Here is a 20,069-nt window from a genome sequence, read left to right on the forward strand (position 1 = left end):
GCTTCCGACTTCCGAATTATAAACTACTTAAAGAATATTCCCTTGTCCCTAGATAATTGGGATTGAGATACTTCTTTCCGATAATTATTATGGAATTGTTGTTACTATAAATAAGAGAGAAAATTAAATAGATAAATAATAAGATAGTTATATTAAATACATTGACTTGCATATCATTCCTATAAATACATTGACTTGCTTTAAAAAGTCCAAAAAAAAATGTATACACACAAAAAATGCAATATGTGATTTATTTAATTTTTTTAGTAGGAGTACGTATCATTGGATACATGATTTGTAAATAATTTGGGATGTGTAAAAGCCCTACCACTAAAAATTTTTAATCATATTTATCTTTTAAGGAAAAAAAATGGAAACGCAATTATTTGCATTGTAACTTTTTGAAATATAATTAGTATAATTTAGGATGAAAAATAAAATGTTTATAAGTTGAGAACAAATATCATAATCTTTTACTTTGTTTTTACGATACTTGCATTTGTATCTTCTAATTTTAGTTGAGACATTAAGAATATGGATATTTTTTTAAAGCGTAATTAGTAGTATAGTTAAAAGTTTAAAAACACAAATTCGTGTCCTTAATTGTACTAAAAAATATTTTAGCCTTATTTTTTAGTATTCCCTCCGTCTCAATAAATATGCAATATTTGGGTTTCGGCACAGAATTTTATGCAGTGTTGTTTGTGAGTTAATGAAGAGAGAAGAAAAATGTAGTGATAGTGTTGTTTCCATTCTAAAAAATGTTTCATTTTTATTGGGACAACCTAAAAAAGAAAACGTTTCATTTATAATGAAATAGAGAGGGTAGTTAACATGGGTTGAGGTCATTTTAGTCCCAAAGAAATGAAAAAGTGAAATATCTTAAATGAAAATACATAGTCCAATAATTTTCCATCAATTTTTTCCAAAAACAAAAATGTGCGGCAAGCAAAAGCTAACGAGAAATTTTAGTAAACGTGAGGTAAATACGTGGGATGGGGGAGAATGGGAACTCTTTCTGTTTTCTAAAAATAGAAATTTTTTATTTTTAGTCTGTTTTCTGAATATGATAAATTCTTTATTTTAGAAAACGAATCTCACAAATTACTAACACGAATTTTATTATTATTTTTTTTATTTCTCTTTTACTTTATCTTTCTCTTTTATTTTTATTAATTTTTACATTAAAATTCATGTTATTTCTGATCGAAATTTTTATTTTTAGAAATTAGCAGTGAGATAATTTCAGAGTGACTATAAGGATATAATGAGGGTAGTTAGTAGTAACCACTAATTGCCACCTCTAAAGTCAGGTCAAAAAGTAGACCATAAATCTTTTGGCTAGACTTTGAAGAGTTATCATCGTCATATACCGAAGATAAAAAGAAAAAAAGTTTATGATGATAGCATACACATTTGCCACATTATTAGTCCAAATAAGTAGCTATACTTTAATGAAGAATGGCCTAAATTTCTTGGAAAGTACTAGTGTACTACTACAACAAGTTGGCCGCCAAATTAATTGAGACGATCGCATGTTTTTAATTTAGTGTTTCAAAAGTTTATTTTAAAATGTTCCCTTCAAAGAATGATATTTTAAAATACATATACTGACTAATCATTAAATATATTATTGACCAATCATTAAATAAATATGTATTCTCGACACAGATGATCCATTAAAGTCCACCACTTACTTAGTACAGAATTTAACTATATAATTATCCTCAAATTAAATTATATAGTACCATTTGGTAAGATTACTACAAAGAATGTACTAAGTCATTATATTTAACAGTTAATTAATTACAATATAATCATGTATTACTACTTAAAATCAGGTGTTGTATTCATAAAACAAGAAAAATGAAGTCTAAATTTTTTTAGTATATTAGTAATTAAGAAAAGTTTAAAAAGTGCAAGCTCTTGTATAATAAAGAAAAGTCTATTTATAAATCCCACCGCTCCAATTTAATTTATATAAGTTGCAACTAAATCGATTTCTGTTATAGTCCCTAACATCAACAACCCCAAACTAATGCTATAGTATTATCGCATTAACAATTAAAAAGTGTGATTTCTATCTCTAACTATTTATATCAAACTCAAGTCTATTTTTTCGTCACACCAAATTCTAATTTAATCCAATCATATGCATCAAAGTATATCATTTTTAAGTACACGTCTCACAATTTATTTTGAAGTAACACCATATTTGATGTCTCACAATTTTTTTGAAATAACACCATATTTGACGTTGTTAGATCATCTTCAACCATTTACACCAAACTCAAACCTATTTTTAAGTATACGTCACACTAAAAAGTAGTTTTACTTCAACCATTTACACCAAATTCAAAATTTACACCATTTTTGAATTTTTGTCTCACAAAATTTTTACAGTAACACCATATTTAGTGTTGTTTCACAAAAAACACCAAAAATGAGTTTGAGTTTGGTGTATGGTTGTAGAAAATTTATACACCAAAACTCATTTATGGAGTATGATTGGAGATGGTCTTACATAGAAATATATATACAAAATTGGGTTTGAGCTTAGTGTATGGTTAGAGAAGTTTACACTAAAACTCAATTTTAATTTATGGTTGGAAGTATATATAGATATACTCCACTTACATTTTTTTTAATCGAATCAAATCATCACAGCATCAAAGTTATGTCAAATTATTGAATAAAGCAGAAAGACCAAGTCAATTGTTATGGAGTAATATTTTTTTTTTTACCAAAAATGGTTATTTACCAAGAAAATTTTAAAAAGGGAGTATTCTCCAAAAACAGTCATTAAAAAAGATGTTTCACCGGGTGACATTATTCTTATTGACCACTTTAACTAGTCATCATAATTCGTAAGGTATATGTGGGGCTATTACCATAGTCACATACTTTTAGAAACTGAAATATATTATTCCATCTAAATAAAATCCTATCTATTTTTTTTTTAAAATAGAATTAATTCAATTAAGTGCGTATAGGTAGCATTGGCTTTGAGTGATAATGGTGGCATATTCTTTTGCCTTTATATTCACCTTTTTGGTGAAAGGAATCAGCCAATCATGTACAAAGAGCATTTTACTGTTCGTGATATTTGTATATGATTAAGATGTTAATTAATTGCGTTAACATGAATTTGAACTATTCTTATCTAATTATCGGACTATTTAATTACAAATAATCCGAATTGTTATTTTATGTGCTAGAATTTCTTATTCCTACTCTACACTTTTGAATTTGGGCTAACATGTCGTGTTAATATATCAAGCTTGAATGTTTATAATTATTTAAAAAAATATTTTTCTTGATACACCCATGGCCATAAGTTTGCATTTTCCAAATAATTATATCGTTTTTAATTTTTTTTTCATCTTAACATATAAATCAACTACTCCATTAAATAAGTGGTCCAAATTCAATTGTGTTAGTGCAATTAACATATCCTTTATACCTGCAATTATCATGAAACATAAAATACCCTTTGTAGACGATTGGCTGATTCCTTTTACCAAAGAAATTGAGTATAAAGGCAAAAGAATATGCCACCATCGAGTAAAAAACAAAAATGTAAAATGAGAAGTTTTGAGTTTCCAAAATATTGAATCGAAATACATGTTCAAATATACTTGAAAAAAGAGTTTATCATACTCTTAGGATCAACAGTTTCATACACACAATAAAATAATAAAATTACTTTGAAAACTAAATAATGAGAACTCATTCATTTTAGATCAATCATATAAACTCAGATTATATGTTGCAAGCTATCTAGTTTAGGATCATTCGAGTTAAAAATTATTTTGAGTTATAAATTTCCAGCTTTATTATATAGACGAAATGCACACATCTGTTAATCTTGTAAACAATAGTAGTACTTTTATCAGTTGTAACTTAATTATACGGGCTTAATTCTTTCCTCGTTTACTCTACTTTAGAAATTAATATTGCTTATATTTTGAAAATATAGTATTCCATCTGTCCCAACTAAATTGAGTCAAAACTTTTGGGCACGGAGATTAAGAAATTGTGTTGAAAAATAAGATTAGAAATAAAGTAGGAAAAATAAAGAGAGTAAAATAAGTGATGAATTAAAGTGAAAGTGATTGAATATTTTATTTTTTATTAAAAAAAGAAGAAGAAATGACTCAATTTAGTAGGAACATTTCAAAAAAGTACAACTTGGACCGAGGAAGTACTATACTGTCCATGTAGTATGGAATGTGAAAAGATACTAGAGTAGTATTTCTGATTTACAATAACAAATATTCTTCGGAATCCAATTAAATAAAGAGAGCAAAAAATACAAAGAAAAGCATAAAAAAGAAAGCATATCCACAAATAAAAACAAAAATATGTATTTATTTTAGTGTCTTATTCATCAGTGATTGCAACGTAAAATTAAACTGAATGATTTTTACGTAATATTTTATGCTACTACTATTGTTCTATTCATTGTTTTCATTAAAAGACTCATTAGTTCAATTCAGAATTGAACATCAACATCTGACATTTAAGAAAACTAGCTTTAACTCTTTCCTCAATCCCCACCATGGTTTTACCGTAATAAAGCACATTAACTTAGCTTAAACGTATTGATAGATAAATAAATGAATGAATACAAAATAAAGGTGTAAATTCACATTTAATTAACACAAAAATTGACTTATAAGTATAACTTTTTCCTACTCCATCTCCTCATTTATTGCTGCATTACTACCTAACAACACATTGATACGAATTCATAAATTTCACAATGCCCACAAACCACTTCACCAAAAAAATTGACATTTAGCAAGTTAAAAACGTTCACTAAATAACAATAGTGAGCACACGTTTACTCGCTAGTCGCTAATATATCACTTAGAAAATTTCACGAGCACATAAATTATAGCGGTAAAATACATCATATAGATGCTACTAGATTCGCGAGAAACACATGGAATTGGCAAGTACGCGAAGTTTTTCAAAATTTAAGAAAGTAGGAAATTTTATTTATTACTACCTCTGTCCCTGAAAATTTGATACATATTACCATTTCAGTCCATCCCTGAAAATTTGATACACTTCACTTTTACCATTTTTGGTAGTGGACCCCATATTCCACTAACTCATTCCTACTCACATTTTATTACAAAACTAATACTTTAAAAGTAGGACTCACATCCCACCAACTTTTTCAACTCACTTTCCATTACATTTCTTAAAATCCGTGTCGGGTCAAAGTGTAGCAAATTTCGGGGGACGGAGGTAGTAACACTCCGAACAAACATAAACCAACCTTTCATTCTTTTCTTTGTATGTTGATTTCATTTTCCATTTCTGAACTAAGCAAACGCTATCCTAGATTGTAGGGGCATTATATATACCCTTTTATAACTGAAGGGTCTAAGTGGAATTAACCTTAAATTATTCATTTTTAATACTGTCTGCACTTTCCACGTTTGCGTATTTTATGTTTCTCTCTCCTCTCTCTCCCTCTCTCTCTCTCTAACTGGAAGAAATCCAGCACAAAATTTCCTAAAACTTTCCAAAACCTAAGATCTCTCTATCCTACCTCACCTCACTTAACTAAAATCGCCGTGAAACGGTGATTGGATTCAATCTCGCTGCCGCCAGCCGGAATTTTTAACACCATCAATTATCCGGCGGACAGCAGCGATCAGCTAAGAGATGAGTGACAGCGAGCTACTTCAAATTGAACCCCTTGAGCTTCAATTCCCATGTAAGTGACATGCCTCTTGCATTTCTGCTTCAAATTTAGTGAGCCAGAAGGTTTTTTTTTGTTGAATTGAGTTCTAGAAGATTCTGTGGTTTAGGCAAAATAATGATGAGTCTGCTTTAATTTCGTGATTATGATGTTTTTGAGTTAATATACTTTGCATTTGTGGTGTGTGATAGTCGAATTGAAGAAGCAGATCTCCTGTTCGATGATTTTGACGAACAAGTCTGAGAATCATGTTGCATTCAAGGTAGCTGTTTTGTGCCGTTAATAGCATTCATTTGGTTTTAGGATTGCGTTTCACTTCATGATTTATTCGTTTTGTGAATTCTGGAGAAAGCATTATTATTTGAAATGTTCATGTTAATAGCATTCATGTGGTTTCGGCTTCTGTATTCAGGTGAAGACGACGAATCCGAAGAAGTACTGTGTGAGGCCAAACACTGGAGTCGTGATGCCAAACTCCAGTTGTGATGTTACAGGTCTCCCCTTCCATCCCACCACTCTCCCTCGCCAAATGTTTGTGCATGCGCCTACGAATAGATTTTACGATACAAATAAGGCTTATGCAAATTTAGTTACTTTTTAATTGGGGAAATGTTTTAAGAGGATATTTTGGTATTGCATACTACTAATAGTGAGTCTGGAATTCTTTCGTCATTCATTCAGTTACCATGCAAGCCCAAAAGGAGGCTCCACCGGATATGCAATGCAGGGATAAGTTTCTCCTTCAGAGTGCAGTTGTGAACTCTTGGATAGCTTCAAAGGATATTACTCCAGAAATGGTAATTTTATGATTCTTGCTGCAGCATGCAGTATATGTTGCAAAACAAAGATTGTAATCATATTTATGTGATCTGTATTTAGTTCAACAAAGACTCCGGGAACCAAGTAGAGGAATATAAATTGAGAGTAGCCTATGTTCCACCCCCTCAACCCCCTTCACCTGTTCGAGAGGGCTCGGAGGAAGGCTCCTCGCCTAAGGCATCAGTGTCAGAGAATGGGACTGTAAATCAGGCTTCTGATTTGAACAAGGTAACTTTGGATGATGTGGCATACTTTTTCTATCTAAGAATATATTTAAGATTAACGATTTAGTAATCTCTCATCCTCTTTATGACTTTGCAGATGTCAAAAGGACTCCCTGAAACAAATGGAATCACATCAGAGGTTATATTATTCATTTTCTGTTCCCCTGAATTTCTTGTCACTAGTTATGTAAATTTTGGGTTCCTGGTTCTTGTTTAGTTGGACATTCTGTTTTCCTGTGATCTTCCTGTTATTAGCAATTAAGGAATTTGCTGAATTTCATTTAGAAGATATCTTTCCCTACCAAAAGACAATAGTAAAGTCATAAAGATATTCAGTTTGCTGATTATTGGTCTTTGGCTTGTTTCTAGGTCAATGCCCTTATTTCAAAGTTAAGAGAAGAAAAACAATCTGCTATTCAGCAAAATAACAGTCTTCGACAAGAACTGGTAAGCTTTGAATGTCTGATTTCTAAGAGTTTTTTTGTAGGTCAGCTATGAAAGACTTAGTATGATTTGTTTATGTACTTCGGACTACTGGGGATGAACGCCATGAAAATGCAGAAGCATGTTTAAATCATTAAACTGTGGCAATCTGGACTTGTGCATTATTAGGTCATCATGATCCAATTGATCTCTGCTGAAGTTAATTATTTTTAAATAAACTTGACATATACTTTTGATCACATGAGTTTGATTTGGCAAACCTGAAGGTTAGAACCAATAATCTACTGATGGAGAATGCCAAGCACTATTTACTTTACTTACCAATATCATCAAGAAGTCTCTGCCATTAATCTAATCAAATTAACAGAAATATCTATCTGATCCTGAGAGTCACGGAATGTGTGAACCCTCGACTCTAACATTTTATACGAGGAGATGAAATTTTTGTTGGCTGAAAATGGATTGAATGAAATCTAGCTTCTTTCAGTTATATGCTTTCTAGTAGTATAAAATTGGCTTACATATAGTTGCTGTAGATGTCTGATGTATAGCCAAACAGTGTTTCTTTAGGTAAAAGGTAGGATTTGAGGAAAGTGGGCTTCAAATCATCCTTTTATTTGTCATTATTTACATACACAAACCCGATATGACTTGAAACCCCAGCCTATTTGTTAAAGCCTAAAGGGAAAACATTTTACCAACTGAGTTGTGTTTTATCATCTATTTGTCATATTTTTATTTGTTAAGTTTCAAGTTCAGCATGACATTACACTCTAATTGAGATTTAGCAGAACTGTAAGCCTATTTTTCATGATGTTCCTAGGATCCGGATTGGGAAGATTAGGTTTTCCTATTATACTTCACATCGGATATTAAATTCTGCCTTGAATCAATTTAGTTGTTCATTTGCTTATGTCACGCAGGAGCTCGTGAGACGTCAAGGTCAAAGCAGTACCGCTGGTGTCCCCATCATGTTTGTCATCATTGGTGGCTTGATTGGGATCGTGTTGGGATATCTTTTGAATGGGATCCTGATATCTTTTGTAGATAACACAAACACCTGATGTGTTGCTTCATTCGGATTTCCGAATCAGTTGCCTGCATGTTCAAATTATTGGACATTGAAGGGAATGTCAAGTAGGAGCTTAATATTTTTGGTTAGTTGTTTGCTTGACTGTAGAAGCATGGATGCCTTGATGGGTTTGGTTGGTTTTCAATAATTGCTCAAAGTGCATTTGTTGTGTGACTAGCTTTAGCCTTTTTTCAAGGATACTATATTATTTTTCACATATATACAACTTTGTTTAGTACTTTAGGGTTTGCTTGTTCTTCTTGATTGATCAATGGTTAGTTAGTTCAATATCAAGACTTTGCTAGAGAAGATTAACTATGTTTCATTACATGTTGAGACCAACCTCTACTAACCTAAGAAAAACTCAATTTTAAACATATGCCAAATTATACATATTCAAGATTCAAGATTCGTGGCTAGCTGAATTGAGCAAGATTATTTATCTTGAGCTAAGTTTATGGAAAACTATGAAAAACTATACAAATATTTCCGGTCGATGGAGAAAATGGAAAAGCCTCAACTGCAAAAATTAATAGTACTAACATGTAATGTATTTACATAGTAACTGAATAAAAAAGAGAAGTAGAATACACATTCGTTAAGAAAGCAAAAAGATGCACTCACCTTTCGATATCCATCACTATCAAAGCAATATATGAGGACCATGTAAACTCATAGGTGGCTCGGTGGCTGCTAGTCACTGAACATCCCCGAAGATGAAGCTCCCTTTCCCAGATTCTGTCGATATTTCATGTAATAAGTCGTAAGTAATTACAAAGGACTCTGGGTGGTTATCTGCTGACTGAAGATGGCATGTATAAGAATGTGAGATTAGATAAAATGTAATGAGAACTGATACCATTCTAATCTTATTCAAGTCACTAGTAACGAATGATACTAACCGGTTTTCCTCACTTGTTTCGGAAGGGTCCTGTATAAGATAGACTTTCTTTTCTTTTGCCATTTGCTGAAGGTTCAGTGTTCATAAGACAAGATAGTGCAATTGCCTGCAACACAACTATCTGCTGAGAATGCACATTAGTGTTGAAAATCAGAAGCCTTTAACATCTTATTAGCTTAGCACCTTATAAGTTATAACCAACACAAACTGAAGAAATGCAGGCAATGTATAAGGGGAAAAATCTTAATTCCATCCAGGCAGCATCATCATCAACAAAATCTGAACCAAGATAAATGAACATTGTCATGTGATGTAGCAGATACACACACTTACCTTTTTAGATAAATACAAAGTGTAATCTGATAGCCAACCATATAGATTAAACCACCAATGAGAGGCAGATACAAGATTCTGGTTTTAGTGTGAACACCAGAGCATATCAGTGAAATGACTTCAAAACCAGGTATCCTTCCATATGTTAAGCAAATGCAATAAAGCATAACAAGAATCAAACCATGCCACATTTTTTCAACTTTATTTTCCTCATTCAACAGAACATTATCCATAAATACCTCAGTGTGCTTGAAGGGTGAAGCCGTGAAGCTTTATCTTCTGATTTCGGCATTTTTACTGAATTGGGGTTTCAGAAAGGCTTAGGCAAAGTCGAGATAATATTAGTTGACTGAAAACAAATCAAAAAATTCTATCCATTTTTTATGAATTACATGTTTGAAATATTTAATAGGAGTAATAATATAACAATATTAAGTCAATATGAACAAAATTATTTATAATATAAATTGTAATCTACCCAAAATATAGTTCTCAATCACATTGCTAAGAGAAGTCAATTAAAATATAGTTTTTTCATCAAAATTAAATACTACTTCAAATTCAAACCCTAACATATACTTCCATATCACTTGTTATACTAAGTCATTTCATTATTTAAACACCATTCACTTTAAATTTTAGTCAATTAAAAACAAAAGCAAAAACCTCCCAAAATGTGGTAATGGCGTTGGGACAAAGTTGAATACAGATACCAAGCTTGCTCGACTTTAAGAAGACACGTCGACAGCCGAGTTTCGAAGAAGAGATTGTCGCAAATCCCATAGCCACTCTTGTCTCACTTATACAATATCAATTTATGTATTATATCCTAGGAATAATTTTTTATTATAAATTATTAATATTATACTAGAGTCACGATATAGTTATCTTGTAGTACTACCTTAATAGATCTTTTAGTTTTGGGGCTGCATATACTAAATACATATACGAATATATAAATTCAAAAGTTTGTATAAACCTAATTTTCAATTTTGAATATAGTAGTAACTCAAATCCCTAATAATCAACATGTTTTTGGCTCTTTCATTCAAATTTATACTAAATTACCATTTTGATTGTGGGTGGCTAGTTTGTCGTTATATATAGGAGTATTTCTAATTAAATCAGTGCAAAATATTTGTCGATCAATGCATGTGCATGGTCATAGAATCCATGTGAAAAGAACCAAACATTTTGCAGTACCAGAAAAATGTTCCTAAACTACCTTTTCTATTTTTTTTTATTAAATTTATTTGGACCACCATATAAAATTAACAAATAATCTACCAAGTTTTTCGGCAGCCTAACTGGGACTATGTCCACGTGTCCACTTTTTGTTTAGACAAAACACTCACACGTGTCAGCTCTACCATTAATTACCGGTCGTTATATCAATTAATTAATGACATTATGAACATCTAAGAAATAAGGTTGTTTCCACTTAATTTCAATTGATTGCTTTTTTTCCCACTCCAAACTTGTGTGTGGCAATAACTAAACCAATGTAATGTTGGGTATCACATCACATGGCCATTATTTTCATAGTAAAATTTATATTTCATGATAAACATTTGTAATTGATTTTTCACAACATGCATTTTCATTTGCATTAGTCGATGTATCTTAACATTTGCTAACAAGAAGAAAATGTATCTTAACATTTGCACTAGTCGATGCATGCATTTTGGTCATACACCAATCTCAATAAAATGTCTTTTGTTTTAAATGTTATGAATGAATTTTGTACTTTTCATGGGCCATAACTGAAAACATACTAGTTAACCTTAAACATCGAGATACAACTAATTGCATGGAGATAAACAAATAAACACATACACATAAATCAAAATAGGGGTAGCTAATTATCTTAAATGTTGAGAATACATAGATTTGGGTCAAATACATCGAAATCAGCATACCCTTCCATCACTTGAAAGGATGTAGTACATCAAAAGCATAAACACACATTTGACTTGTTTATTTAATTCATCATACATTCCTTCTCTTGTAGTAGTACTATATTCATCAAATCAATTTCATATTTCATTGCACCAATATATCATTAAAAAGGTTGATAAAATGAAAATGATATAGTGTATACTAAACACAAAATCAATTACTGTATTTCTAAACACAAAAATCTCTTATGTAAGATATATATGATTCCCTAAAATTAGACAACAAGTCAAGTTTCACAATCCCAAAGAAGTTCTCAATTTTTACATCGAAAAATTAATGTTAACTGTAAATAATGGATATTTTATTACATGCAACATGGTAGGGGAAAAGCAAGAACTAGAAATCAGGAAACACAACAAAATTTGCCACAAAACTACACACACAAAGACAAGTAAAATAAGGGTAAAATAATTCCTCGATGCTAAACAAATTCGACAGGCTCTTATTTTCATGTTACTCATGTTCTTCGATTTAAACTTTGTTACCATTAATTTATCATTAATCTTTTCGAGGAAAAAAATCTCTATTTTGGACTCTTTCATCACTTCATCATCTATTTAACCGAAAAGATAGTGGTTTCTGCCGATCTCTCTCCATCACTTTAAGGTCCCCAAATTTAAAATTTTCCCTCCCTTTAATCTTTTCTTTCTTGGACCAAATCTCACCTTTTAGTGCTCCCTTCCACATTACCAAAATTGTGGTTTTATAGCAATATATACATATATATATGAATGTGATTTTTATGTTTCATCAAAATTAAATGTCAATCATTAATATTGCTCTAATTGTTCTATTTCTTTCTCTGCATTCATGCAATGCTAGAGTTATCCCTGTGCCTTACAATCACCCTGCTATGGACTTTGTCAAGGTAGTTAATTACCTCTCTTTCTCTCTCTCTCTCTTTGATGAATGAATGAAAGCGAATGATGAAAATTCTAATATATATTGTGTGCAGGGAAATGAAAAATCAGTAGGAGATAGAGAGAGAGTGAATGATGTTGAAAAAGATTCAAGTTCTAAGAGGAGTTTTAGGGTTCCTAAAAGGAAAAGAGGAGAAGATGAAGAAACAGCAGGTTTCAACCTCGATTATTTGCCGCCTAGGACGCATCCTCCCTCCCATAATTAATTCATTTTTTTCTTTTTCATTTTTGTATATGGAAATGGAGGATGCTAATATATTTTGAAGAAATCAATGAGCATTTTTTGTGGTTCCAGAACTTGATCATGTGTTCATTTAGGAGTTTTATTTTAAGAAATAACAAAAACTATCTCATTTTTAGTGATTTTATCAAAAGAAACAATTCACTTCTTGTAAAGTATCATTAATGCTATGATCATAATCTTTAATTAGCAACTTTATTTCTGTGAAACTTGCCAATTATATACGATGAAGAAAAGATTCAAACTTGAAAAAAAAATGTTTTATTAGAATCCCAACCCAATATCTTGATTGTTGTTCATTAATCAGAAATTTATCACATTTGTAAAAGATTTTCATGAGTAAGAGAATCTATTCGTTGTCAAATCCATCAATATGATTATTATTTTTTATTATGAAGATTGAGGAACATTTGTAATTTTAATTTGGTAAAATATTCTTTTGTGAATATGTAACAAACAAATGATTGAGTACTACGTACGATTGACTCCGGATAACCGAATTGTTAACCATTACAACTTGGATTATACTATCAAATTAGTATATTGCAAAAAAAATAGGTACTTTCTTGATAATTAAAAAAAAAAACAATACAGTAATTATAGTAAAAATTTCAAGATATAAATTTTATGAAAACACTCCTAAAATTTTGCAAAATTGGAGCTTTGATCTGGCTTCTGGAATTACTTGTTAATTTTAGCTACACTAGCTATTCATACGATCTGTTTCACATATGTGTTATAGTGTGTTATGTTATGTCCTTAATCACCAAAATAAAATATACTACTAGGCATCAACAGGTTGTAGCGCAGTTGGTAGCATGGAGCTGTGGTAACCTTGTGGTCACATGCTCATGTTCAGTACACCGGGAGTCAAATCGAAAAGAATAAAATAAAGTATACAAGGCAATATCAGAATACAACGTGTATTTTGCAAAGCAATAATTTCACTTTATTCAACGTTGTAATTATAAACCATCTTTTTAATTTTATATAGCTTATTCTGCAGTCCAAATTCGCTATCCGACATAAAACTGGGCTATTTGGGCCTGCTTCAAGTTGGCCCAACCACTGAGGGCCAGTTTTTATTATTTTACAAGCCTGTATGGCTAGTATGGTCCAAGTTTAGTTGTAGACTGGAGAGATTTCGAACTTCCAAAGTAGGTGTGGAAAAATGTGTTGACTTTTCCTGAAAAGGGAAATGACTCTATTACTATGAAACATACCAAAATGATAAAAATGACTCTATTACTATGAAACAGATGGATATAATATTTCATGAATCGTTTTTTGTTTGTTTCAAAAAAAAAAAAAAAGATTACCGTGCGGGAGCTTGTTGTCGAAATAAGTGTGAGTGTTTTTGGTAACTATAGTTTTAATTTTCGTCTATGTAAAGAAAGAGAAGCACATATCAAATTTCGAATTTCGTTGATTGTTTGACAGATCCTCAACACAAAATTATTTTATAATGGATATAAATTGGAAAATGGAATAACATATGTGGAACTGGAATTGGTGCTATATTAATGCAAAGGATATTTATAATTACTAATTTTATATGTAGAAATATTATTGATCTTGATATATAGGCAAAATAATTATGCATCTATATATATTTCATGTTCCAGTACGGAAATTTCTGTGTATTTATGGTTCAGTATCGCTAGAAAAAGCAAGAAAGTATTCATATTAAATACATAGAAAAGAAGAAAGTATATTCATAATTAAAGTAGACCTAAAAGTAGACATTTATAGTATATTCAACAACGTCAGCATCATGATATCCAGTTTCAAAGCCGACTTCCATCTAAGATTCCGAAATGTTGAGATTACCAAAACCCATCAACATCGTAATAAAAAAGAACAAATAAGATGAGAGTGGGAAGAAATATTTTAAGTCAAATAAATAAATATTATCTAGCATTCACAATTGAAACTAAGTACGCAAATAACAATTAATCATAGAATAATAACGAGATTACTATTCAAGATAGAGGGAAGAAATGTTTAAGTAGCAAGTTAATACAAATACAAAAAAAATGGTTATGCTTTTTTCTTCAAAGAGAGATGTATACTAATGAGTTGAACAATATAAGATAAGATCCTATGCCTTTGGTCCAATTGAACCTAAACACTAAGATATATAGAGAAACATCGATTACATGGTATTCATAATTCACTAGTTGAAATCAAAGTAGACTAAGGGAAGGGTGGTCGTCAATTAAATACGTGTGTATGTATGTAAATTGAACAACACTATATACTACTATATAGTATTATACAAGGTTGATGAAAGAGGGATCACTCTGTCTCTTGTTGAGATTGAAGTGGTGGTCCTCCTCCTTGGCCTATCTCCAAATCTATATAGATGTTGTAACCGGGGATCCTACTAAGAACTCCTTCCAAACAATGAAGGAATCCATCGATTGCGAGTGAGAAGCCTTGGAGAGTGGACAACCATGCCAGTACAAAATAGAACCAACACATACGTTGTGGGAGAAGCAAAGTGAAGAAGAAAGAAACAAATACCAACAAACTAAAATTGTGGAAACGCACCTCCAGAATGCGAGGTGCAGATATTCGAATAGAGAAAAAGGAGAAGAAGACAAACACAACCCAAACTATCCAAAATTTGGGCCATGTGTTGAGGATACCAAAGGTGTCCCAAATCCCATCATCCACCAAAGATTTCAGAATGTTTATTACCAACATGGAAGCATACCTCAATCCCATGAATACATTTTTTTTTCTTTTCTTCTCTCTATATTTTTTGACTTGAAGATAAAATATGAGGGATGGATTGTACACTAAATATATATACACTACAATGTGTTCTTTTCGTTCCTACTTTTTGTCCTTTGACTTTGGCTGAGCATATCAACGCAAGAATATACCAACTTTGGGAGATTCATGTCACGTTTTTGAGATAAACAAATCTTAATCATCTATTTATCTATTATTTATCCGACTAGGGCTTATTCCCGTTATCTATATTCATATGCATGTAAAAGTGCTTAATATTAAACACTTGACATTATTTGCATTTAGTATTATTTTTTCTATTATATACTCCATTAAACATACTCCCTCCATCCATTAAAAATAGACAAGCTTATGAGTGACACAATTTTTAATGTATAAATGGTAAAGTAAGAAATAGATAGAAAAAAGTAAGAGAAAGTAAGGAAAATGTAGTGAAATACTCCCTCCGTCCCGCTTAAGATGACACGTTTTTCTTTTCAGTTTGTCCCAACTAAGATGACACATTTTCTTTTTTAGAAATTTTCTCTCTCCAATTAATACACCCAACCACTTTTTCTCACTCCTATTAAAATATTCATCTTTCTTTATCTCTCTACTTTAATACTTACACCCACCTTTTTCTCTCTCCAATTAAACACTTTAACCAATAACTCCTAAAACCCCGTGTCGGCTAAGCAATGTGTCATCTTAGCCGGGACGGAGGGAGTACATGTTAGTGGATTGTGGGTCCATATTATAAATGATGTGTAAAATTATTATTTGATGAAAACTTTTCATTTTTAGACTTACTCTAATTTCTGGTGGATACCCCAAAATGGTAAAAATAGTCTACTTTTTGTAGACGGGGGGAGAAAGATTTATGAAAACATTAATTAAAATTTTCATTAAACAACTAAAAATAAAAGTTTTTTTAAATATATTGCATTTGTCATTAAATGTCTCATATTTCATTTTCTGTCTACCCATTATTAAATGCCTCATTCAACGTGAACTATTCTTGGTAGATAAACCTTATATTCGACTAATTCATTACATTTACATTTCATTATAATTATCCCTTCCCACAAAAAAAATCTTAATAGTTGACGGCACGAGTAGAGAGAAAATAATTGAAAATTTGTTTGTGGAAAATAAGATCGACTTATCAGGAAAAAGATTAATAATATGGACTTTACATACTAGTTTATGTTAATTTTAAACAAACATAAAATATTATAGATAAAAAAAACATTAAAATAGTTTTGGTGAGGACTTGCATCACGCATATGGGCCATGACATGGCTTTTATGGATTTCGAAGGGCCGTAAAATACCCTGAGTATTTTGTAATAATTAAATAATAATACTAGATTTCGAAGGGTCATGGAATTCTCTTTAATTAATTAATAGTGATGGCGACGATGAAAATATTTTATCATCAGTTGCACATCACTAGTCTCCAAGCTAAACCGGCTAAAATACCCAACTTCTTGGATTACCTGTTTTCAGCATTGGAGCCACTTCTTCCATCTATTTTATTCTTTTTTTTCAGGATAATTAATTTATTCCGTAGTCCACTACTGTTGTGCTAAATATAATTAATATGATAGTTTATCAATTGGCTAGCGACAATAACTTTTTTAATAGTACTATTCGCATTCTCACTTTTTATCTTAACAACGTACCAATATTTTTTTTAAACCAATATATTAGGTTCTACTAGTAATTAACAGTTTACTAAAATTGTCTGCACGCTGTGGTCAAGAAAAGAACAAGTTACCAAATAGCCGACCAAGTTGAGTGTTGAACTCAACACATTCAAAATTTCAGATCAATATCCTTAAAACGTGTGTTTGTGTGTCATATCCTTAAATTAACATTCTAACATTCTCATATAAAATTTCAGATTAAGATCTATTTAAGCGTGTGTTTATGTGTCTATATCCTTAAATTACCAAAAGATAGCATGACAATATAATACTCCTATAAGTATTATCTATTTTGCAAGTCTCTTGTAGGCACGCGCAACCACCATCACATTACAAGTTATTAGTATACTACTACATTTGTGTGAAATAAAGAAGTTCAAATTACACTAACACTGATTTTAATACATAATTAGTAAAATAAGATAGATCAGAGAACCAGATATCCAACCCTATTTTCATTTCTAGGGGTGAGAATTCGGTTATCTATGGTATCCTCTGCTCAGTTCTCATTTCTAGGGGTGGGAATTCGGGCCATGGTATCCAACTCGAAAATACTGGGTACTAAACCCAAAAATCATCTAAAGTTCATACCCGCCGATATGTTTTTCAGGTACTCGAATACTTGCCAAAACTCGACGAATCAGATTTTCAAATACTTGATTCTTTACGTATGTTAATAACAAAACAAGTTATGAATGAGAAATGTACTCCTTAAATTTTCTATAAAGCTAAAATTCTCTTTACTCATTTAGAATATGCTAATTATTTCTTTTAAAGAACTTTAATATGCCAACTGTATTGTTAAGGGAAATCAGTGACTAAATGAGAGGTGCCGAGAAAGAGTATATATAGGAGGCGGCAGCGAATGGATGTAGAGACTTGAAGAAAGAAAATGAGGGAACGAGAGTAGAATCACTTTGAAGGTGAGCAAAAATAATTTAGAGAAAGTTAACCTAATTAATTATAATTTAATAAATAACTTATTTCAGTCACAACAACCCTAAACGTTAAATCTAATTAAAAACAATAACGATTTAGGTTCCCAATAGCCAATTGGGTTATTCGATACTCGACTTATCTTAAATATCATTATCCGATCTCATACCCAATCTCATTTTATTGGATATCAGGTATCCAATATCTGACAGATATCGAGTTGGGTAAAGGTAAATCCAATACCTAATATCCATATTCCCACCCCCTACTTATTTAGTAGAGAGAAAAACAACTATAAATAGATTGAAAATAATTTTGATAGACGAAGTAAAATGTAAAAATATGACTTATTTTCGTTAACAAAAGTAATATACTCCGTGATGAATAAGTTCATTATAGTAAATCACAAATTTTTAATTTATTCAAAATCGTATTATAACTCGACTTTCATTATAATATACTTATTTTTTAAATCATATGGTAATGTAAGCTTTACGTAGGAGTATTATTTTTTGAGAATGTTCCTGATCATGTGTACGACGTCAAAATTTCTTTTTTACTTTTAAATAACTCATTCCGAAGCCCAATTCCAGGCCTGAGTGAAGTAGGCCGAAATCTTGCGGGCCAGGTTTTACTATTTTATGTAGGCCCATACGGCTACGACGGTCCAATTTAAATTTGTTGTAGACCATATATGATAAATTTATCTGCTATGTAGTATTTCAAGAATCTTTATTTTATTTTGTAGTATCAAATAAAATACGAAACTCTAATTTTAAAAATGGGCTACTTATTTTTTTCTTCTACATAAGAATGCGTAATTGAAGTGAAATGATATTTTTTTTGGCTAAACATTGCATTGCTGTTGGTGTTTTTAATAGATTTGTAGTTATTGTGTATGCATCTATATATGCTCAATTTTATTGATATCAGTAATATACGTTCAATTTTAGTAATAAATAGAATGTAAATTCAAATATGTATTGTTTTAAATTTGATAGCCCAAAATAATTCGGGAAAGACCCCAAAAGTCATTTCTCTTTTAACTATTTAATCAATAAAAAATGTTAATAATACTCTCAATTTTTATGAATTGCACCATATGGAGTGAACTTTAATAAATTAATAGTAAGGAATGTGATCAAATGAAAATTCTAAATATTTTACAAACTTAAAACTATGATCTGCACCACTGAAAAATGTCAACAGATCACAAAAAAATATCAACAGAAAAATGTCAACAGAATTTCAACGGTAGTCAATGATTGATGCTGTGTTGATACTATGTTGACATTAAAACTAAAATTTTACACTGTGTTGATATTGTATTGAAACTGTGTTGAAGCTGTGTTGAGAAGTTTTGAATTTATACAATATATAAGTTTGCATTTTATCACTACCCTTAATAATAATACTTATATTATAACATCCAAATTTATACAAACTTGAAATTTTTAGTTTTTATATAAAATCTCGATTAAATAACGAAAGTAACACTACAATAAAAAAATCAGTTAAGGACATTTTGTAATACAATTAAAGACATTAATTTATATTTCTAAGTATATCACCAATGCTTCAAAAAAACGTTTTTATTGTTGGTTGTCCCAACTAAAATTAGAAGACGTAAATGAAAGTGTCAAAAAAAGCAAAAAAAAAAAAAGATAGAAGTTAATTTGTTTGTAATTTAGAAACGTTTTTTTTTAGATTCTAAATTATGCTCAAAGTCACACACAAAAAAATTGTCATAAATGGGGGCACACTCTTGCAAAGAGAATAGGGCTTAAGTCTTTACCGAATATTTTAATTTTATTATTTTTTACTTCAAAACTTATAAAATTTTTGAAAAGTTATGTTAAGCGCTTAACAAGCTAATAGTATTATTGAAGAACAAATTCTTACATTACTATCAACTTTTTTTTTGTCTGCCTCTGCATAAATGAGTATGGATCATGGGACGAACAGAAAGAGAATACGACATATTTTTCTGGGATGGAAAATGTATGATTGTTCATCTTGTGCTACAAGAATATTATTCTCTTTTTTTAGTCCGT

The 20,069-nt window shown here is 30.7% G+C and overlaps 2 protein-coding genes across 2 annotated transcripts; both read left to right on the forward strand.

Annotated features, from left to right (window-relative positions):
* Positions 1 to 5,453: 5,453 nt before the first annotated feature.
* LOC125202718 (vesicle-associated protein 1-2-like) lies at positions 5,454 to 8,521 on the forward strand. Its single transcript, XM_048101165.2, has 8 exons — positions 5,454 to 5,734; positions 5,911 to 5,981; positions 6,132 to 6,213; positions 6,401 to 6,516; positions 6,599 to 6,766; positions 6,860 to 6,901; positions 7,132 to 7,209; positions 8,130 to 8,521. The coding sequence occupies exons 1-8, from the start codon at positions 5,683 to 5,685 to the stop codon at positions 8,268 to 8,270; spliced, it is 750 nt and encodes a 249-aa protein (XP_047957122.1). The 5' UTR covers positions 5,454 to 5,682; the 3' UTR covers positions 8,271 to 8,521.
* A 3,566-nt stretch (positions 8,522 to 12,087) lies between these two features.
* Positions 12,088 to 12,688, forward strand: LOC148932824 (uncharacterized). Its single transcript, XM_089063709.1, has 2 exons — positions 12,088 to 12,339; positions 12,427 to 12,688. The coding sequence occupies exons 1-2, from the start codon at positions 12,232 to 12,234 to the stop codon at positions 12,595 to 12,597; spliced, it is 279 nt and encodes a 92-aa protein (XP_088919835.1). The 5' UTR covers positions 12,088 to 12,231; the 3' UTR covers positions 12,598 to 12,688.
* Positions 12,689 to 20,069: the final 7,381 nt, after the last annotated feature.

This window comes from Salvia hispanica, chromosome 2, assembly GCF_029641045.1.
Source record: "Salvia hispanica isolate PSC_SH4W2 chromosome 2, Shi_PSC_v1, whole genome shotgun sequence".
NCBI lineage: Eukaryota > Viridiplantae > Streptophyta > Magnoliopsida > Lamiales > Lamiaceae > Salvia > Salvia hispanica.